This window comes from Mesoplodon mirus, assembly GCF_964341445.2.
Source record: "Mesoplodon mirus genome assembly, chromosome: 5".
In the NCBI taxonomy this organism is placed as follows: Eukaryota; Metazoa; Chordata; class Mammalia; order Artiodactyla; family Ziphiidae; genus Mesoplodon; species Mesoplodon mirus.
Window position 1 is genome coordinate 158,089,552 of NC_138980.1, and position 23,481 is coordinate 158,113,032.

Sequence of the window (23,481 nt, forward strand, 5' to 3'; positions counted from 1 at the left end):
AGACAATCCCACACTCTGACTTCACCAGCAATGGCACCCTCAGACACTTCACCACAAGCCCTCAGTGCCCAGGCTCTTTTGGAAGCACTTAAGAGCCAATACTTTACAACGTATTCAATCCAAATAAAACACAAGAGAGCCTCTCCTTTCTCTCCGCATACAGATGAACATCTACCCCCAGGATGCTGTCTTTTCCAAAAGACTGTGATTCAGGTTCTCACACCTCAGGGTTAAGCTATCAACAAACGTAGAATCAAACACCAACATCAGACTTACAGAATCATAAGATCCAGTCTGGCTCTTCTTTTCTCCTTTTGAGAGGTGAAGTCCTTTATTCCTTCTTAAACCCTAATAACCCCAAAGTTCTCCAAGATTTTCCAAACCGGTGATTCCCAAAATGTTAGAACTGATTCCCCTGATGCCAAAGGAAGCCGGATACAGGTCTGCTGATTGATGTGCTAAACAAAATCTTCCCAGCTGAGCTTCGACAATTGCAGATTTGGCAACAACAATCATTACTTCCATTTTTGTTTTGTTTTTGTTAAGTATATAAAAAGGGAAAGACAGGTTCCTAATCACTTAAGAGGTATCACCCATTTCACATCCTGGTATATTAAAACTCTTCTTTTTAAAAAGAGCCACTCCCTCAGAAGGCCAGATATATTTTTTTTCCTTAAAAACCTCATTTAAAAAAAGATGAACTAGATGCAAACTATTATATATAGGATGGATAAACAACAAGGTCCTACTGTATAGCATAGGGAACTGTATTCGATATCCTATGATAAACCATAATGGAAAAGAATATGAAAAAAATGCATAGCTGAGTCACTTTGCTGTACAGCAGAAATTAACACAACATTGTAAATCAACTATACTTCAATAAAATTAATTTAAAAATAAAAAAGATGAACTATAATTATTTACACTTGAGAAAGGATACTCACTTTTTTCAATAGCTAATAATAATGCATGGGCCACTCATTTTATCGGAGGGCTCTAAAGTTCTCACATGTTAGCCTTAGTCCAAATCACCAGGAAGGCTTATGAAAAAAAAAAGTTTAGATGCCACCTCGGAGTTTCTGATTTAGCAGGTCTGGGGTGGGACCTGAGGATTTTTATTTCTAACAAATTTCCAGGTGATTCTGATGCTGCTGGCCTGGGGAACTCTGAGAACCACTGTTGTACAGATAGATTTATGATTGACAAATATGTACTGAGTATGTATTGAATTCAAGGTACTTCACTGGATACTGGGGGTCCAACGAAGTATACCTGACTTCAAAAGTTTATAAATGTAAGTATTTTCTTTCTTCTACCAAAAAGATATGTAGCAACAAATAAATAGAAAACAGCAGATGCTAAATGCCAGGTGAGCAGTGATTAGCAGATTTGGGAGAGCGCCAGGGAGGGCTTTGTGTGCGCACATGCATGGTGTGTGTGTGTGTTTGTTTAGGGCTGCCAGGAGCATATACAAGAGGAAAGGCAGCATAGGCAGGCTGGAGCCAATGGCTCCACGTTAAGGAGTTGTTGTGATTGTAACTTCAGCGTGACTGAGACTCACTGAAGGATTTTAAACGAAGTGACATGGTCAGATTCTCACTTAAAAATTGTCACTGCAGGGCTTCCCTCGTGGCGCAGTGGTGAGAGTCCGCCTGCCGAAGCAGGGGACACGGGTTCGTGCCCCGGTCCAGGAAGATCCCACATGCCGCGGAGCGGCTGGACCCGTGAGCCATGGCCGCTGAGCCTGCGTGTCCGGAGCCTGTGCTCCGCAACGGGAGAGGCCACAACAGTGAGAGGCCCGCGTACCGCAAAAAAAAAAAAAAAAAAAGTCACTGCAGAGCAGAAGACAAAGTGGAGAAGAAAGCCGTGAGAAAGAATGGCCGATCGGGCGGATCGGGACCACAGGCGGTATGGGGGAGGGGACTAGACTCAGCTATTTCTGAGACCAGGCTGGCAGTCTCCGAGATGGGGATGTCTGTGGGAGGTGGAGGGAGGGCCCTCCCTCGGGAGCCAGACGCCCCTGAGATGGATGACAATCAGGCACGTGCCTGTGGGATTTCCCCGTCCCATCCTCGCTCCCTTTTTCTTGCCTCTGCCCCTCACACTTGATGTTCCCCACATGGTTCTATTCTAAGCGTGGCCCAAGCTCTTCGAAAGGAAAACCTCGTGGCCGTTTCCTGTAGCCATGAAAAGATCACCCACAAGGGTGCTCATGGCAGATCCTGAGCGTTTCTATTACTTTCGCTCCACCTAAGTGCTTGGAGCGTCCACAACTTACAGGTGCAAGAAGTGTCAAAGTCAAAGTAGAACTTGGCTGCAGGTTTAATCATTATCATCTGGGAAGTTTTTAAAAGGCTTTGTGACTTAGCTGATGAAAACAGTACCAAGTTTCTTTCGTTTAAGTGGTTCGATCGTGTTTAAAAATTATAAAACAAAGAGTCTTGGATTGTAAACATAGAACTGAAACATTTCTCTTTCTCAGTAGTTCAGCACCTCTGGAAGGCCCAGCAGGGCAGACCCTGAGCAGATCGTGAAGGTGGGAAAATGTCGTGTGCCCACTTCCTGGCCCTGCAGGGCTCTGGCTCACACCCGGGTCGCCGGGCTTGAAACCACAGCTCAGGAGAATGGCTGACAGATGGTGGGCGTTCAGGCAAGGGTGACAAGCCCGGGAAGAAGCCTGGTGTCCCCTCCTCCGTGATGCTTTGTGAGGGGGGTGCAGGGGAAGGTGAGGTGGGGCCAGGTGGTGTCCGGGGCACACAGAAGGCAGAACTAACTGTCAAAGCAGGATGAGTACTGGTTTCTCCACCGACGATAGTGGGTTTGGGATCTGCGTACGAGAGCTGGGGGTGACGTGACGGAGAAACCCAGAAGTACGGCCCTGAGACGTGTACTTGTGGGGGACGACTGCTCGGAGTCATTTGTTTCTCCTTAAAGGCGACCTAAAATTTCCCCAATAAAGTGTGTGATGATGGAATGCACTGAAATTCCTTTGGCAAAATTGCGATAATAAGCATACACAACAATATGTGATTAATTGGCAAACTTTTTAAAGATAATGTTATTGGTGTTGATGGGACCCGGGCACTGTAAATTAGTAAATAAGCACGTCTACTGCTACGAGCTGTCTAAGCAAGTAAGAAAATGAAAAATGTGCACAGAGCTACATGGACAAACATGTTCTGTACAGAATTCTTTATAATTTTAAAAATTAAATATACATGTGACTGATGTAAATGGAATTTCTGGTAGAAAATTAGTAAAATAAATTATGGCATATCCATGTTATAAAATATGAGCCATTACAAATCATGTTTCAGAAGACCCTTTAATGACATGGGGAAATGTTCAGGATCATATCATTAAGACCATAGCAAGTTTCACAAGTATGTTAATATAAGGTCAATTAAAAATATATACATGGGGCTTCCCTGGTGGCGCAGTGGTTAGGGGTCCGCCTGCCAATGCAGGGGACGCGGGTTCGTGTCCCGGTCTGGGAAGATCCCACATGCCGCGGAGCGGCTGGGCCCATGAGCCATGGCCCCTGAGCCTGCGCATCCGGAGCCTGTGCTCCGCAACGGGAGAGGCCACAACAGTGAGAGGCCCGCGTACCAAAAAAAAAAAAATAATAATTATATATATATATATGTGCTTAAGAAAAAAAATCAAGTAGAAAGGCATAGCAAAATGTTAAAGATGGCTATCTTTGAACAGTAGGATTGTGGGTGATTTGTATTGTCTTTTGCAGGTTTTTTGGGGTCAAAAAACCCATTTATGTAGTGGAAACATTATTTTTGGAACCAGAACAACTCATTGAACTTATAATTTAAATTATAATACATTTATAAAAAACGTGATAAATTTATAAAACTATAGTAAGTTTAAATTATAATTTAAATAAAAACATGTAACATGTAACACATTTAATAAATGTAATGGCCCATTTATTAGAGCGGTATTTAGTGTAAAAAAATTCCTAGACAAATAATTCCTGGGATTTTTTTGCAAGAGATTATGAATTATGAGATTAAAAAATATATGCGGACTATAACCTCTCTACAGACTATTGTGCCGCATTACTGGCTCCGGGCTTTCTCAGAGGAGGGGCAGGTATGTTGCAGAGTTTTCCTCTCTTTAAATCCTGAGCTTACTTAGCTCTCCATTGAAAACTGGCTGAGCTGGGCAGGGCACAGTTGCCGAGCAGTGGGATCTGTTCAGCTGGGGCGAGCTCTCCAGACTGTGGGCATGTGAGGGGAGAAGCTGTGGGCTGGAGCCGGGCTGGAGAGCCATGTTTGGTTAGAAAGGTGGGAATAGCGGAGTCAGGCTGGAGTTGAGAGGTCTGCTGGCTGGACTGCCACACACTCCATTCCCCTTCTGTACAGAGGGTGACTGCTGTACCAACAGAGAACGGCGAGGGCAGGGGAGGTCACAGGGGGGGAAGGGCGGGCAGACTCAGAAAGATCGTGGCCTTAAAGGATGGGTGGACAATAGCGGGAGAAGAGACACGTGATGCTCGGCCTGTTCCAGGCTTATCCGTGGAACGTCTCTGTAGGTCATTCCTTATAGGGGCTGGAACGTGGATATTGCCCCATCAGCCCTCTGAGGCTGCCATGATACAGTCAGCTACGGGCCAGGGGTGTAACTGTAATGTTTATGGTGGATAAACCTAGTTAGATTTTGTTGTGATTTTTTCATTAGTTTTCAATGAATGCCTGTCCTGTTGTTTGTTTCTAAATTTATTTAGTTATTTATAACTCAGCACTAGATGTACTGGCTACATTCTAGGGATTCACTGGGAACTCAAGCCAGTCATCACATTCCTACATCTCACGGAGTTCACAGTTGGACGAGAGAAACAGATTTTAATCAAATAATCACAAATCTAAATGTAACAAGCAGTTCAGGGGAAAGCCATATGGTCTTGGTATGAGAGCTAAGAGATTTAATATGGATTGGATATATTCTGGAAGTTTCTCTGAGGAAGTAACACTAAAGGATCCAAAAGATGAAATGGAGACACAGACAGAGAGATCAAACATATGGACACCAAGGGGGAAGGGTGGGGTGGGATGAACTGGGAGATTGGGATTGACATATATACACTATTGATACTATGTATAAAATAGATGACTAATGAGAACCTACTGTGTAGCACAGGGAACTCTATTCAACTCTCTATGGTGACTTAAATGGGAAGGAAATCCAAAAAAAGAGGGCTATATGTATACGTATAGCTGATTCATTTTGCTGCACAGCAGAAACTAACGCAACACTGTAAAGCCACTATACTGCAGTAAAAATTTTTTAAAAACCCGAAAAACAAAAATGAATTGGAGTCAGTCAAGCAAAGAGGATTCCAGAGAGACAGAACAGCATTTGCAAAGGTCCTATGGCAGAAAAATGTACGGTCATCATGAAGGACTGCAGCAAGGGCAGTGAGCTTGGCATGAGGGGAGACCCAAGAAGTGGGCAGAGGTCAGTCAGGGAGACAGTGGAGGTCATGACCATTAGTGTGGTTTCTATCCTTACCAAAAGTAAAATTAAGGGAAAAAGTAAGGAAAAAGTGGCTACTGAATGGTGTCGTAATACAAAGAGGCGGGAATAATCACACAGTTGTCTCTAAACTGTTTACTTTAACCCCATCCATTCAGCTCTGATTGACCTGCTTTATAGGTTAGTCTTCTGAGAAAGTTTTCCTTTGAGGGAAAAGCTGTTGGAACAGTGTTTGAAATCAACAATGGGCCTGTACAGGACCTCTGGGAAAATTACAAAAAGTACCACTTCTTCAAGATGTTTTCCTTCTTTTACTGGAAAATTGTCTTAACGTACTGATTTTGTTCGAGCAAAACTCTTTACTGCCATCTTCCAGAAAACTGTCCTCATAAACATAAAAGCCTATGATGTTTACGATGTAAATGGTGCTCCCTTAGATGTGGCACCTTTGTGCAGTCCACAACCTGCACCACCATACTCAGTGGCCCTGGAACTCCCGTGACCATATAGAAAGGAGAAAAGTAACTTTTTCTTCCTTAAATTCAAATAGCATATCATGTAAATGGAAAAGAGATTTTTTTTTTGTCTCCTAAGGCAGAGGTCCCCAAGCTTTTGGTCACCAGGGACCGGTTTCGTGGAAGACAATTTTTCCTCGGACAGGGTGGGGATGGTCAGGCAGTAATGCGAGCGATGGGAGCAGCAGATGAAGCTTCGCTCGCTTGCCTGCCGCTCACCTCCTGCTGTGCGGCCCGGTTCCTAACAGGCCGCGGACTAGTACTGGGGTTTGGGGAACCCTGTTCTAAGGCCTAATTATAAACAAATTTCCCAACGCTTACCCATGCTGACTAGGTTCAGTGCTGATGGGAAGGAGTAAGGGTTCCAAACGGCAGAAAGAAAGCACCCGCCCCAGGGCTGGTTGGATGGGGAACAGTGGCTAACAAGGTTTTACACTAAAAATGACGTATCTACCAGATCTGGGATACAAAGAGGAGACCACAGAGCCGCACTGCAACCACAGCTAACCACAAGCCCCCCCGACTCTGTGCCAGACCACGCCGGGGAGCAGCCCACGAGGGCGTGAGGCGTCACAGGCTGGATAAGGAAGCGCTACGAAACGTGGGAAAGTCCTGATTTCATGAAAACTGGGAGACACATCGATACAACTTCACCTGAATGGGTTCTGTGTTATTTTAACATTCCACTTTCAACCGGACATCTCTCAGTCTAAGTTTAAATTCACAAACGATAGTTTTCAAACACTATATCAAGAAGTAGCAATAAAACCCTTGCATATATTATTAGACTTCTTAGAAATTGATATATGCACTGAACTCAATACCCAATTGCTCTCGTATTTCCAGTGTCAATTCCAGTGTCAATGTTTTTTTTTCTTAAATAAAAAGTATTACCCTCACAGATTTTTCTGGATGATTCTGACAAAAAAATAAAAAGATGCACTCTGGTCCTCTCCCATCCGGGTCTCGACCATACTATCTATATCTATCTCAAGCTTTTACCTCTGATCCTGGCACCCATGTGTTCGGGAAAACATCACCCCAGCAGAGTAGCCTGGGAAAGCACAGGCACACTTACTGCTCCCTGGACGGAAGACGATCCGGTTCCTTCGTCCTCGTCCCCGTCCGGCTCCTGGTCTTCGTTGTCGGTCCAAGAGGACACGTCCTCTACCGAACTGGTCAGATCAGGCAAACTCTTAGATGTTAGCCTGAGGAGGTCCTCTGCAGAGCTTTCCTATGGGGACACAATGAAAGGCCCACGAATTACCCCATGATGTCAAGGTCAAGGTAAACCTAGCTGAGTCAACTGCAGGTGGTCACGTGCTCCCAATCCAAAGCCTATATGGAGTGCAGGTTCCACATTTCCAGGGGTGCAAGGTTACCTCAAATGTCAGGAGTATGTACCCAATTCAAACCCAGACCATTTTTTTTTTCTTGATGAATATATGTTTCTTAGGTGAATGTTTCTATGGGCAATCTAAACTCCCTGAACTTAAGATCCTTCAATGCCCTCCCCTGTCTTACTTTCAGGATATAGTTTAAACTCCCTCATTGGCAGGCTAACATCAGAGATTTGGCCTCTGCCCAGCTCTCCAAACTCACCCCCCTCCGTTCTCCCATCCCTTCCATTCAAGCTGTACTGACTTTCAAACACACTGGGCTCTCCCCTGCCCTGTTGCCTTTTCCACCAGCAGCTCCCCTTCCTAGACCACCCTTCTTCTCATGACTAAGGCCTCTCTGGGCAAAGCTTGAGCATCGTCTCCTGCAAGCCTTCCTGGATCACCTCTGGAGGCATTTGCCTCTCCTTTCCCCTCTAATGTCCTCTACTGTTTATCGCCTCGCTGTGTGTGTCTAACTTACTCATCTATCTCCCCTGCTTGTCTGAGAGTTCCTCAAACCATGTCTACTCAGTGCAGTGTCCCCAGGCCTAGCTCTGAGCTTAAACCTCCACCATATCCTCCTCTCCCTCATTGCTCATCTCACAGGCCCATGGTCATTAGAAAGAGATTAGACTGTTTAGTGAATTGCAATGTCAAAGCGGAGACTGGTAATGTCTCTACAACGAAAGCAGCCCTTGACAACTTTTAAAGGTCAACAAAAACACATGGAATCAGACTCCATTAAGATTAGACTCCAAAGGGGGCTTCATCAACACAGCCCCTCCTTCCCACACACAAATAAGGTCAGAATGGGTTGAGGGATGCAGGCGAGATCAGTGAGACCACGTGACAATCCCAAGGACAAATGAGGCACACACAGGAGCCGAGAGCTCTCCTGGGAAATGACACAGCACGTGAGGCCAGGGACCGGGGCTGCAGGGATGATCTGAGGCCAGAAAAAAGGAGCAATATGTCCTCTCCTCTTTCCCCCATACCAGCAATTTCTACAAGGACGGAAACACGTGGAGAGTTTTGATCATCATATTCCTTGGGGGTTGACAGAAAAGAGAATAACAAAAAATACTCATCTTATACAAGGGACGTTACAAACTACTACTGAGTTGGCACCTGGTGACAATGTCGTTTGTTACTAGTTTGATGCCGTTTCCACCTTCAAGGTACCTGAAGCTCATTCATTTTAGATCAGTAATTTGTGAACCCCATACTTTTAGACCTTGCCTGAGGAAGGGAAAAGATTTATTAATGAGAAAGTGAGTTGAGTCCTCTTCTGTGATGTCAATTCTGCTCAGCTATTAATAGAAGGCTTAAAAAAAGTGCTGAGTAAATTTCACAACAGCCACAGGATGGAATACTCCGCCGCCATAAAAAATGCTGCTCTAGAAATTTATTTCCTGATGTGGGAAGAGTTCTTATAGTATGCTACTTACTGAAAAAGCAGGTTAAAAATAATATGTAAGAACTGTATTAATAACAGATGTAATAATAAACTGGATACAATACTGTGTGATAACCATAAAGGAGCACATTTCTCCAAGGGCTCACTGTGACCAACCCTTTATAGTTCATTGAATCTTCCAAACATCCCGTGAAGCAGTTATTGATTCTCATTGTACAAGTCAGACTTCGAGAGATGTAGTAACTTGCTCAAGATACACAGGTTTTAAAGGGCTGTGCTGGCACCTGAATGGGACTGGTGGGACTGCCTCCAGGTGCACTGCATCCTTGTGTTTGATTCCATTTAAAAGAAAATGTGCGTGTATTTGCACACACATATGCGTTCCTGTCTGGAAGGACACGCCAGTTAGTGGAGAGTTACTATTGGCGGTATTACAAACATTTTATCTTCTTTTTCTTCTCTATATTTTTCTGGGCTTTCTACATTAGATATAATGAATACATATTTCTTGTTAATAAAAACCAACAGCGAAACAAAAGAGAGAGAGCACGAGAGAAAGCTGTATTGCTCTGCATGTACTTCTAGGGATATCAGAACGAACTTGGATATTCTGAGTTTATTCATTCAACAAAAACTTTCTAAGCTCCTCTGTATACACAAGTGACATATTTGTGTGGAAACATGAGACACCCTCTCCAGAAGAAAGTAACTGCTTTATCTCCAAAACGATGCCTTAAAGTTTTGTGACAAGGTGACGATTATCTGCAATAATGAATTTAGATTCTTTATTACTCCTTATATTCAGTAAGTCAAAAGATCTTTTTCTTTTCTCCCTCTCTTCAAATATAAAGACAGAAACAAAGCCTGTGGATGACTTGGTCTTGTGGGATGAAGAAGAGGAACAGATGCCCAGAGGTGCCTAAAGATTGACTTCTTTTTTCTCCTCCATGGATGAGGACCTTGGATGGTGTAGATTAAGTTCAGGAACAAACAGCAGGTAGCTGCCGTAACAGCGTACTGCCTAGTTGTAAACGGAGCAAATGGGAAGGAGTGAAAGGAGTCGCAACTCTGAGGACTGGGTCAGCCTTAGGGCCATAGCTCAGAACAGCCGGCCAAGAGTCGACGGATTGAAAACCAGAATGGACGCCTGTTCCTCAGCTCTGGATGCTGCTCAGCCCTACAAAGACCCCAGCAAGTGTCCCTAAATGTCCAAGCCTCTGGCAGGAACACAATACCTTTTTCTAATACCATTGATTCTGGTGTCCTTTATATGTTATGCGACTAAGGGGCAGCATGAAACTCTGAAGTCTGATGAACCCAGGATGAAACTTGCTTCTGTCACGACCTCTGGGCAAATTAATTAACCTCTTAGATTTTAGCTTCATCCTCTGAATAAAATGAACGAATGACTCTCTCATGGGATTTCAGAATTAAATGAGATAGTAGGGACGAATTGCCTGGCACCCAGTGGAACCCAGTACATGTGAGTGTCTTTCTTCCTTCAAGTCAGTGAGTGAAAATATTGGTCAGGCTCCAAAATCTGTTTTCAAAAATCTCATGTGTGCCCCTTAATTACCCATGAGTGGCCCCTTTTTGTTTTTATTTGATATTTTCTTTGTGTAGTATGTTTGTGGATAATGGCTGACATTGAAGAGACTTCTCCTCCTCATTTTCCAACTAGCAGGAGAAAGAAGTCAGCACAGAAATAAAGGTTTGGGGGACATGATATAACACCTGTGCAGAACCCCTGTGTTCTTAAGCTGCAGGCTGTGGGGAGGTGGGCCGTGCAAAGATAGGACCGTGTGTGGTGTGTGTGTGCGCACACGTGTGTGTGTGTGTGTGTGTGTGTGTGTGTAAGAACCAGTAATGCTTTCCAAACTCCCACCACATCTGGCCAAATGAGGAATTTGTTCCTCCTTCCCTCACAGCCTTTCCCTCCTTGTGGGATTCATCAGGCTGACCAAGAACATCCCTAGCTTTGCTCCTTCCCCACCCTTAGGGAGGGGACGCCCCACAGCCTCTCTGGGAGGGGAGGAGGGGGCCTATGAATGGAGAGGGTCTCAACTCCTGCCTCCAGGGCCTCAGTGTCAGCTCCTCCTGCCAAGGCTCTATATTCTGGTTGGAAGCCTAAGGGTCTAGAGGTCAGGGACTTGGGGTAAACGGTATAAAGGGAGGAAAGCCCATTTTTCAGATGGCTCAAAATACTCTTCTCATCTATTTATTAAACACTCCCCAAATAGGCAACAGACCGTGCAATCTAAGAAAGAAAATATATAAAAACCTGTAGATGCTGGGTTCAAAAATCGCATCAGGGATAACCGGGGGAAATCAGCCATCCTGTCAAGAGCGTATTGCTGCAAAGGATTAAGGACTGGGGGGGCCTCACACCCGTTCTCCCCTCAGCTAGCACTGGGATAAGCCCGTGGCTCCACTGCACAAGCCCCCGAGTCCTGTGGGCCCCTCCCTGGTCTCATCAGCAGTGCCATCTCATCAGACAGTGGAGCAGATCCCAGTCAGCCCAGTCCCTCCCCTCCTGCCACACAGCTGGGGCACCCTGCCGCCCCTCCCCAGTTCTCTAAGGCTGGCGAGACCCCGGGGAGAAAGCTGATGGGGGCCCCGGACCTCAGCACCACTGTTACACGCTCCGGGGGTGGGGGTGAAAGAAGCCCCAGCCCGAGGCTGGGTGACGAAGAAGTGGCAGCGAGACGGAGGGGATAGACAGACAGACACCACTGGGCGTCAAGAACCAGGGTCCCGGCTGCACTGCCGGCAGCAGCATCAAGGCGTCCTCGCGACGGGAGCCCCCGCGGAAGCTCTGCCTCGCTGGGGCGTTTGCAAAACTGAGGAGGAAGAAGGCGGGGGTGTGGCGGGACAAGCGGGGTCCACGAGGCTTCTTCCAGCACCAACACTCTGTGCTGCGGGGAGCCCTGGCAGCCCGTAGCCTGCCCACGGCCGGCCCGAGCCTCCTTCCTGCGGGACCTGGAAGACGCGCATCTCCTGCCCCCCTCCCGCCCCTGCTGTCCCACTGACTTCCACATCTCCTCCTTGGTTTCCCCCTGGACCAGTTGCTACTCTGTGCACCCTGTCTTTCCTCCTACCCTCCCATTCTTCCCTTTTCCTTAGTCCTGTTATTGCTTTTCCATCTCCTAATACACCTATAAAGACCCTTAAAGGAAGGCAAGATGATTAAATGCCCTTTAGCTCAGGGTCCCTTGTGGGCTCGCGCGATAGAATCATGGCTATTTGAATGGCCCAAGGTAAAGGCAAGTACGCATGTGCGTGTGTATGTGGGGTGGGGGGTGGGGTCGTACATGGGGAGGGCTCGAAACCAAATCCACTGCCACCATTTAAAATAGTCTACAAAACAAACAAAAACCACCTACCTTGCTGGCCACCACCAGCTGAACCACTCCGGTGGCTGAGCGAAGAATGGCCACAGCTTCCTCGTGGGAGAGCCCGACTAGTAAGTGACCATTGATTACCAGCAGCTCATCTCCTAAGGACAGTCTGCCATCCCTGAGGAAACGGAGATGGGAGAAAAAAATCCCTCGTCAAGACATTCTGGGCTGGAGAAGGGCCATCTTCCTGGAGCTGGGGAGGGCTGTGAGAGGGGACAGTTCAAAATGGGCTAAAGAGGAGAAGGGACAACTGGAGACAGCTGGGATGGGACTGCTTCAGCCTTCCGTCTGCCCAGTTAGGGGAGTGACGCGCTTCACGATTTCAGAGGGTTGTTTAGTAACAAGCACCATCTTAAGTTACCACCGTATCCCACATCAATGTCAACGAAACGTCTTCCATCCAAGTGGAGCCGTGATAGAGGAACCGAGACCCCAAGGCTTTAGGATAGTTAGTCATTCTTTTCTCTAGTCCTACCTGCCACCCTGCCCTTGAGACCGAGTCATCAGCTGAGTCTCTGAGCTGAGCCCCCAAAGAGCGAAGGTATCCCAAGCTCATCAAGAATCCTTCTCTAACCCACGTCCCTCTCTCTTCCTAGGTGACACACCCTTGCCCAGATTTCCTCTGTGGCACTACACCATGTGTGTCTGTAACCCTGCCCCCAAGAGTTACAGGGCCTCAAGGGTAAAGTCTCACAATGCCTCCTTCTTCTTTGTGTCCCTACCGCCAAGCTTCATAAGCAGAAGCATGAACAGAAAAATGAACAAAGAAGCTGCCTAAGTTACCGCTTGCTGTTGTACGTATCAGACCCGGTGTACCACACAGGCGTACAAACATGTTCTATTTCTTCATTTCCTTTAAATTAAGTGAATGACCTGGAGTTTCCTTCCCACTGGGCTGGCAGGAGGCCCAGTCGTCACGGGGTTTGCCTGCCCTACAGTGGGTCAAGGGTGGCAGACCGCTACAGAGCACCGGGCAGGTCCCGTCAGTCATGGTGGGCTAACAGTGTGGGGTTCCAATTGAGCCTCCAGTGGCCTGGTCTCCCATGATCCCAAAGCAGTCAGAGGCTTTTCATCTCCATCGCTGAATATGGGATGGGAAACCTGGTGAGGCTGAGAGACTCAAAGCCCAGGATTCCACCATCCCCTCTGAAGGCTTTACATCAGCATCCAGGATTGGGTGGGACCCATGCTTGTCTCCAACACTCCCAGATTCACCCCACTCTGTTTCTCTCTAATCTATGGACTCTCTCCTCCTTGCTTTGTTTCAATGAATTGACCAAGTTCTCCATCCTCGCCCCCTTACCAGTCCCTCTCTGTGTCCTCTAGGGCATGCATCATAATCTTTTCTATGAATCTAGGTTTTAACAGAAGACAGGAGGCACCAGAGACTCTGAGAGCCTCTGCTTTCTGTTCTTCAAAAATCCCTAAAGCAGGGCTTCCCTGGTGGCGCAGTGGTTGAGAGTCCGCCTGCCGATGCAGGGGACACGGGTTCGTGCCCCAGTCCGGGAAGATCCCACATGCTGCAGAGCGGCTGGGCCCGTGAGCCATGGCCACTGAGACTGCGCGTCCGGAGCCTGTGCTCCTCAACGGAAGAGGCCACAACAGTGAGAGGCCTGCGTACCGCAAAAAAAAAAAAAAAAAAAAAAAAAAAAAAATCCCTAAAGCAGAGAAATGCTAAGAACCCCAGGCTGTTGCTCAGGATGGAAAGAGAAGGGAAGAGGAAAACCACAGAGAACAAGCAAACTGGAACCTCAAAGAGGTATGTGGGTGGGCACCCTGGAGGAGAGGGATTCAGGAATACAGGAGAACGTAGTGGTTTGGGCCAGTGTCCCTGGGCTTACTTATCCACACCACCATCAAAATCATCCCTGTCCCTGTTCCTTTTTAATCCCACATTTCTCATCTCCAGTTATTAACTAGAATGCCCCACATATAAATTAAATACCCAGACAGACACACACACACACACACACACACACACACACACACACATCTAAGCGAAGGCTGTAAGAAAGTGGTGAGACCCACTAGAAATAGCTCACATGGAAAACAGAAAAGAACAGTTCACATAAGCTCATCTCTGAGCACAGGAATTTCCTAATTGCCAAGTTTCCAAAGACAGACTAGAACCTGAAGCCTAGGACTAATGGGAAAACGGCTATCTCATGAGAGTTCCTTAAAGCATCCATCATTTGGGAAGTGTAATGATGCTCTTCTGCATACAAACTATCTAAGGTCTTAATCTTTTAATAATACTGCCACCCAGATAACTGACATCTGCAGTTAATCTTATTTCTACTTGAGTTATCAGGATCGTACTCTCTACTTAGGGGACTGATGAGCATGAAACACTTTGATAGTTTGCACCCTGGTCCTCTCTTTGGTATTCTAGTCCTCAGACTAAATACCTTGAGCTCCTTCAACTGTGGCTCATGAGATACATTTCTGAGAGCTCCCTCGGTCTCGAGCAGGCCAGTACTGCTCTGGTTTGCCATCTCCCCCTTAGCGCCAGGGTACCTGGACTGAACACTAATTCCAGACTAGATTCACCTCCCTCATCAGTGAAACTCTACCTTTATCCACCTGCTGTATACGTATGGACATCCAACATATATACGCGTCCCACTTTGTGCTTTGCAAACAGTAGACGCCCTATGTATACAGAAGCAATTAGCTACATGGCAAGGGCATACCTTACATTTGGGGACGGCTACATCCTCTAACTCAACATGGACTTCTTCTTTGACATGCTCTTCCTAAGCCCTGTCCCTCTTCCTACTTCAGAGGACTGTTCAGGTTAAAAAAAGAAGCTTTAGAGTGTGAATTGTTTTCAGGTCACAAGGAGAAAATTCACATTTATTTTGCCCCCTCCACATCTGCACGGCAGAGACACACATATCTAAGTGTGTATCAAATCTGGATAGACCCAACGAATCCAGACACGGCACACGAACTGTGGTCAGGTTTAAACCCCATCACTTTCCCAAGTCATCAGCCACAGCCTCATGGGAGTGACGATGTCAGGGATGTGGTGTTCCAATGCGTGGATAAGGAACCACGTGTCACAAACATCCTGAAAGTCAGGATAAGTGACATTCACTTGACACTCAAACTGGATTCGAAAGAAATCTAATCTTTCCTTCATGGTGTGGCAGAGCTTGCAATAGCCCCGGCAATTAACCACTTCCTGTGCTCAGAGGGGTGTTTAATTAGAACCACTGGTGCCCGATCTCCTCCTGTGCTCCAGCATCATCCCTGTAAAGTGTAATCCCCAGTGTTTTGACCAAACGGAAGAGTCACGGCCCCCGGGGGAAGGGGAGGGGAGGACAAGGAGGCAGAGAAAGGGAGAGTTATCTAGTCACCTGTGAGCGGCACCTCCTTCCTTCACTTGGGTGACAACGATAGCGTGAGGTGAGCGCTTTGATCCTCGGCCTCCACTAACCTGAATTCCCAGCCCATCCGATTCTTTAAGCAGCTCCATCTTCCATATCCGGCCAACTTCCTCCTTGGAAGAAAAAGTGAGCAGAATGTGAAGTATCTGGGCAGACACGCACCATTGCCAAAGGAGAGGGGACTGGGGAGGTCCAGCCAAGTATTCATCACTTGTCGACAGATATCACAGGGGACCACCGATGAGAACATTCTGTGGGTTGGACCAAAGTCTCGAGCTGGCAGTGCTGCCCCAAACAACCTTCTGTGATAATAGAAGTGTCCTCTTTCTGCATCATCCAATAGGAGCCACCAGCCACAGGCGGCTATCGGACACCTGAAGTATGGCTGGTGGCAACGGAGACACGGAAGTTTTCATTTCATTTCATTTTAATTACATTTAATTAGCCATCGGTGGCTAGTGGCAATGACACTGGACAGCACAGCGAAAGTGATTTGCGAATTTCCTGACCAGGGTCCTGTTAAGTAAAGCTCTTCTGCCTGGGACCCAGATACCACTACATGTGTAAATACTGACTGTGCCTGGGTTCCTTTTATTTACAACGGCTACTAATTGATAAAGGAGGATGAAAGGAAGACGGAGCTAGGTCTTGGTGCCAGGAGACTTCAACTAGTTTGAGCCAAGCACTGCCACTTGGTCCTTACGAAAGTCACATAAGGCCTGAATACCTCAGTTTCCTTGCCTTTACAGGGACTTCCCTGGTGGCACAGTGGATAGGACTCCATGCTCCCAGTGCAGGGGGCCCAGGTTCGATCCCTGGTCAGGGAACTAGATTCCATATGCATGCCGCAACTGGGAGCTCGGATGGTGCAGATGGAGAGCTGACGAGCTGCAACTGAGGTGCCCTGGAGCCACAACTAAGGAGCCCAGCTGCTGCAGCTGAGACCTGGTGCAGCCAAATAAATATTAGAAAAATCCGAAAACAAACAAAAAAACATATAACTCTTAAAAAAATATAAAATGGGGTTAATTATTAATACTTCCAGGTCCGGTGTTAGGATTAAAGGAGACATTTATGGAAACAGGCAGCAGTGCTTCTGACATCTAGTAGATACATAATAAATGTTGATAGGTAACCACGTATGACTTACACATGCATACCATATATGTTAAAAACATCATATTGAACTGAATCTCAAACTTCCTTAAAATATATGAATGAGATCATGGGTAGGAGAAACCAAAACAGAAAATTCACGGATGAATTTGTGATCAACTTCTGCACACATTGGTCAGTATACTCTTTAAATGAATTAAAAAATGCTTCAACAACTATAAAAATCTATCCCTTTTATTTAATTAATTAATTTATTTATTTAGGCCACACCACAGGGCTTGTGGGATCTTAAGTTTCCCGACCAGGGATTGAACCTGCGCCCTGGGCAGGGAAAGCGTGGAGTCCTAACCACTGGACCTCCAGAGAACTGCCAAAGATCTATCCTTTTCAAAAACTAATAAAGGTGTCTAAGTCCTCTTGACTGCTAGTAGCTTTTCTGCTCTGGTTTATTCTCCATGTGACTCCGTATTTCACTCCAAGGACACAAACATACACCCACTGCAAAATGTTTGATAATTGGCTGCTCAGAGAAATGAAAGCTAAAGCTTGTAAAGTGATTTATTTGGGAGTCTGACTTTAGGCTCATCCCAAAGTCCTTGTTGGCTCCAGGTATACAGGTAGGGGTCACAATGCATCCCTCAATTTATAAAAGAAAAGCTATGTGTTTTCTTCATTCATCGTGAAGGTCCAACGGAACCGTTAAGGTCCAATACAGACAAAGCCAGCATCTCCCGAAAAATAGGCAACCTGCCCATTCAAGCTGCTTGCAAAAGAGGAAAAATGTGAAGCATTTAGAAAATCTGAAATGCATACTGTCAGCAACTAAAATGCAACGGTAAAAAAAGCAGATGTTGAACGGTCACTAATGTGCAGCAACAGGAACGTCTAGGGAAATTATTGCCAGACAGAGACCTGTTGGGCCCTACACTTCTCCTGGCCCAGCGCAGCTCACGGGGGCTCCATGACTCCAACAACACGCCGTGGTGCCAGCTGTCTCCTCCATCCACTGACCACAGGCCCACGAAGCCTGTCTGGCCAAATGTAACCGCAGAAGTCACTGGCTTTTCTCCCACAGTAGTTCATGAACTTGTCAACGATCCCTACACCATCCCATCGCCTCACTTTGGACTCCCTGGGTTTTGGTTGGCTGCCTCTGACCTCTGGAACATCTTTCTTTCCCATTCAGAAACAGCTTTCCTGGCCTTCAGAGTCTCTCACAGCTCCACGACTTCCAAGAAGCCATCCTTGAGAATCAGTGCTACCACGAGATAGCAACCTTCAGTGCTTCCACTACACGAGACCCTATGGCTATCGGAGGACCCCGAAGAGAACAAAGGCAGGGGTGCTCCGGTTAGCTGTTATCCCGGCGTGCTGGGCATCCCACACTGGCACGTGGGCCAGCCCTGTGGCTGCTTCCCTGGGCCTCATGGTGCAGGTAACAAACGAGAGCCGACGGTGGCTTGACTTTTTTCCTTGGAAGATATGCCATGGCTCCTGGGGTCTTGAAGATGTGGGACAGTGTTCCTCCCTCTCCCAGTACAGAGAAGCTGTAGAACTCTTCCCAAGAACAACATGGACCATTATGAGAGCCCAGAAATAAGAAAACCCCTTTGGTTTTAGCCCAAATTAGTTAAAACCTATCCATCCCTATTACTAGCTACACCATCATTTTCTCCCGTCCTACCTTCCTTTTGCTAAACAGAACATGTTAAGTATGGCTCACAGAGGATGTGACAATACTAGATACAGTTCTTTCTAATTCTTAAATGTTTTAGAAATAGTACTTGTGGGGCTTCCCTGGTGGTGCAGTGGTTGGGAGTCCGCCTGCCGATGCAGGCGATGAGGGTTCGTGCCCCGGTCCGGGAGGATCCTGCGTGCACGGAGTGGCTGGGCCCGTGAGCCATGGCCACTGAGCCTGCGCGTCCGGAGCCTGTGCTCCACAACGGGAGAGGCCACAGCAGTGAGAGCCCCACGTACCGCAAAAAAAAAAAAAAAAGAAATAGTACTTGTGACAAGAAACATGCAAAACTACATTCATGGGGAAAGAAGAATGGCCTAAATGTTGACCCTGACAGAGGAGTTAAAGACAAGAGCGCCCACACGCCCTCTCCACACCCCTGCCCCTGCCCAAGATGCACACAACTAGTTAAAAGCAAAACAAAACCAAAACACATATCTAATAGAAACAGCTTCAGAGGGTAGAAATGACCAATCTGTAATACAGCCTCCGACTACACTAGTCCAGAAACAGATTTTCTTTTATCCAATAATATGATTTTCCCCCGACAACACAGTAGAAACTATAAGGGGAGAATTCAAAGACAATGATGCAAATTGCCTCACCCTGGAATTTCTTGATCATCTGATGAAGGAGCTCGGAGGAACACAAAGAGAGGCAGCAACGGGAAGAGGCAGATATTATCGGTCTCAATTGTACAACTGTCCGTAGTAAATCTAGCTGCCTACAGCTGAAAGCAGCGATCAGTTAAAAATAAAATCAGTGTCTAAAGTTTATTAGCCTAAAGCGGGCACTGGCCAAAAACCAACAGGCCAACTTCAAAACAAGAAATATCAAGTATATTTCCAACTGCCTCCTTAGGATTCCACTTGGGTATCCACTACACACACCAGTACGGTCAAAACAGGACTCTCCTTCTTTCCCATCTCAGTGGGAATAGCAACATCATGTACTCAAGCTCAAGAGGCTATGCAAACCAAAACCCCATGAACTGTCTTTGACTTATCCTTCGATTTCCTACACCGAAGCCACGAGTGAGATCTAAAAGCTCTATTTGCAAAACAGATCCACCTTCCTCTACCTCTGCCTTTCTTCCCTGACACCGCCCTTGTCAGAACCACCAGCATCTTTAGCTTGGGTTAGCACAATGGCTTCCAATCTGGTCTCCCTTTTTATGCTTTACCTCTCACAAACCACTATTATCCATTACGCATCTAGGATAAATGTTCACAGATATATATATATATATCATGATGCACTCAGCTTAAACCTTCCAACAGCTCCCCACCAGACTTAGAAGAGGGTCCACACTCTTTGCAATGGCGAACAGGAACCTTTGTAATCTAGCCCCATCCACATCGCCCACGTCACCTCCTAGTCCTCTCCCCATCACTCACGGTGCTGCGGTCTCTCTGCTCCTGGAATATTCTATCATTCCTGTCTGACAGCAGCTGCATGTGCTGGTTCCTCACCGGAAACATTTTGCCCCCAGATTTTGCAGGGCTGACACTCAGTCTGTAGCTGAAACATGGCCTCTTTAATGAGGTCTTTTGCCGACGACACCCAATATCAATTTGCCCCCTGCCCGTGTCACTGCGGGGCCATCTTTCATGTCACTGTTTTACTTTATTTATCGTACTTATGGTCAGCATCTAACATTCTGATTTATTTTCTTATTTATTGCTTGTGGCCCCTTATACGTGACACATGCCGCAGGACAGGAACTTTCTCTCTCATTTACAGATGGGTTCTCCAGCAGCTAGAACAGTGCCTAGCACATAACTATACTGCATAAATGTCACTGAATTAACAAATAGAGAATGGTTATCCACTAATCCTAGGGTTCTTCAAAGTTATTGAAACTGACGTTAAGAAGTTTGCCCAGATGGGAGACCTGCCTGTTTGCCAATATTCAGCGTGTGAACACAGATCCAGTTGTAGAGATGATTGAGTTCTGAAACAGATCCCGTCTAGACAGAGGGCTTGGGCCTTTGCTTCCTCGTACACTGGCTTAAAGGGCAATGAGACTTTGTCAGCCTGTTGAGAAAAAGCCAAACCACGCAAAATTGGACGCTACGTACGTCTGTATTAATGTTGTCAGAGTGCTACCCTTTCCTGTAAACCCCAATTACTCTGTGAGCTCACATGTGCATCTCTTCACGAAGGCAAACAGAGGGATTTATTTACCAAAACAGGGGTGGTACACTAAAGGGAGCGGCCTCGGCAGCATTTAAATGACCTCATCTGCTAGAACCCAAAATAAAATTTTACAACAGCATCTTTGCCCCAAATGTGAGAAGACACATCATCCAACTAGAATTTCACTGCAGTACATGCTCTGGCTCCAGTTGCAGACCTATTTTGAGACTGTTTGCTTATCCCTTCTTACTTAGAATGATCTAAGTAAGAAATGAAGAAACATGTCATCATAATGTCAGAGTTGAAATCCCGTAGTCATCAGACCAAAATGCTCAGTTCGGAGGTAAGAATACTGAAGCCCCAAGAAAGGACATGGCAGGCTGAAGGCCACAGAGCTGGGAATGGAAGGACCAGGACTGGAACTTGGTGCCCCATCTCTCAGGCCTGGGGCTCCCCTGTGCCTTCATTAATAAATATCTACAGAGCACCTACAGGTGCAAGGCGCTGAGCTGGGACTGAGAGAGCAAAGGCTCAGAGGCAAGAGTGAGCGTGGCCTTTTGAAACAAATGAACTCAGCCAAAGTCAGGGAGGAAGAAAGCAGTGAGAAATGGGGGCAAAGAGTTAATCAGGGATCAGATGATGAAAGGGCCTCACATGCTATGTCAAGCCAAGGTATTTGGGTATTACCCCAAGGGCAAAGTGGACCACCAAATGGTTTAAGCTTTAGCGCACATGCGTGCGTACATGTGTGCGCATGCTCGCGCAGTAAGATTTGCTCTTTAGAAAGGTCCCTCTGGTTGCAGTGGGGACAGTGGGTGATGGGATGAAAGCAGGAGCAGTGAGACGGGTGGGAGACTACTGTGACCACTCAGGTGAGAAATGAGAGCAGCCTGGCCCTGACCTAAAGCTGTCGGAGGGAGCACAGAGAAGTGGAGCAGACAGAGATCTTGAAGGGAGCAGCAGTTGACAGGACTGGTGGCTGACTGCATGTGGTGGAAGGGAGAGGGCAGCATTCCTGCTGACTCCACGATGCCAACTGTCTCAATCTGCCTGGGTGAAGGCGTTTCCCAGGATGTGGGGCTGTCAGTGCAAAACCAGGGAAAGCTCTGCACAGACCAGGGCTAGTGGTCACTAGTTGAATCTCAGGTTTCTGGCTTGGGCAGCTTTGTGGATGGTGAGACCTGGAGTGTTGGAGCAGGCTTGGTGGTGCGGGAAAGCAACGCATCGAGTTTCAGGCGTGATGTGACATATCTAAGATTGGAGACATCCTGTACGTGGTTGGTAGAAAGCTCGAGGGCTCAGGAGAGAGGTGAAGGCAGACGTGAATTTAGGAGACATTACCATGTAGAAGGATATAAGTTCACCCAGAGACCATGGGGACTTCCTAGAAGAGGACCATCCTCCTGCTGCCTCTGCTTGACACAAACAGGGATCACCCAGGAGAAGTCCTCAGTGTGATTCTCCTTCTGAGTTTCACATACTTTCCTGCAGATTCAGACCTGCGGAAGCCTTTCTGAGGTCTCTGCTGAACCACTTACAGGAAAGAGGTCTGGTACTGCACAGGGTGGATTTTGGGTACTAGGGTAAGACCACAAATGGACCCGTAGACACACACACTGGCCGTGAATAAACTCCCCTGACTGGCAAACGGTAGAATTCTTTTTTTTTCATTGTTATGTGACTAAGTTTGGTTGTATTCGTTTTCACCATGCAGCATTACAAAAATACACATGATGTATATGTCACCTTGGATGAGTAATGATCTTTACTAGACAGAGAGTAAGGAGTTTTGAACTCATTTCTAAAATTGCTTATCTATGTCCTAGGAGATTCTTGTGCTTTAGAAGATGGGCCCAAGTTTTTAAAAAATTAATCTGTTTGCATGTGTATCATTATATGTTAATATTTTACAGAAACAAGCCATTTTTTAAAAGGAGATATTTGTTAAAAGGAAATATGTTTCCTATAGGTCCGTTAAGGCAGAACAGAATATAGAAAAAAAGCCTGAGGATTTATTTGCCTGTAAGAAATAACAGTCTATGAAAAAGAAGTACCTGACAACTAAAAATGGTCTGAATGATTATAAGCCTTGTCTGTAATTTATTAAGTCTTTGTAGATATATTAAATCATTAAGAAAGCAGAAACGGAACAACGCTGACATGTCTAATCTCCCATTATTCAAATGGAATGGAATTTTACCCCAAGGCTTAAGAGGTAAATAGCTAATTTTTGTTTTTCTGGAAATTCCATTTTAGCATGACCTTGGGCTCGTCCTGGAGTAAAAATATAAATCTATTCATACCAAGAACCTAATCAGACTTCTGTTAGGTCTATTGGTCCCAGTTTGGGTGATGCCAGGGTGCGGAGGAAAGCTGTGAAGACCTATTTCTTGCCAACCCTATCAATCCCAGGTAAATGCATCTAATGAGGCTATTTCTGGGGTTGAAGAGGGTACTGAAATATTCATGCCTGAGAAGGTGTGTGGCCCATTCTGACTTTCTAAGACCAAAAGTACAATCCAGGGTCAATAATCAGTCTATAGATTTAGAACAGTTATGAAGAATTCCAGATGGCAAGTCTCTCCTTGCTATAGGCATGGGGCTTCAAAAAAAAAAAAAATCCCCAAGGTAATAGATCATGGTTTGGTTTTTTTCACCCTTCATTTGTATCTTCTTGGACATTTGACCTTGAGTACAAAAACCAGGCAAGGGAACTCTGGTATGTGCAGTCTTAAGATAGTCTAATCCAGAAATTCAAGTTTATGCTATTGCCTTCAATCAGGATGAGCAGAGGAGGGTATTCTCTTAGAAGTCTGGTGTGGCGTTTTTTCTTTTAAACTCATTCCAAATAATTTCCACTGTGTCCTAGGCCAGATGAAAACCTATTCTTTGGA

The 23,481-nt window shown here is 46.1% G+C and overlaps 1 protein-coding gene across 1 annotated transcript in view; it reads right to left on the minus strand.

The window, feature by feature from the left end:
- Positions 1-23,481, minus strand: part of PDZD2 (PDZ domain containing 2) — a gene marked incomplete at its 5' end in the record, with an annotated part of 247,607 nt that overhangs the window by 75,269 nt on the left and 148,857 nt on the right. Inside the window, 3 exons of the mRNA XM_082623156.1 lie at positions 7,087-7,242; positions 12,188-12,320; positions 15,565-15,707. Coding sequence (XP_082479282.1) covers positions 7,087-7,242; positions 12,188-12,320; positions 15,565-15,707 — 432 coding nt within the window. The remainder of the gene's footprint in view (positions 1-7,086; positions 7,243-12,187; positions 12,321-15,564; positions 15,708-23,481) is intronic.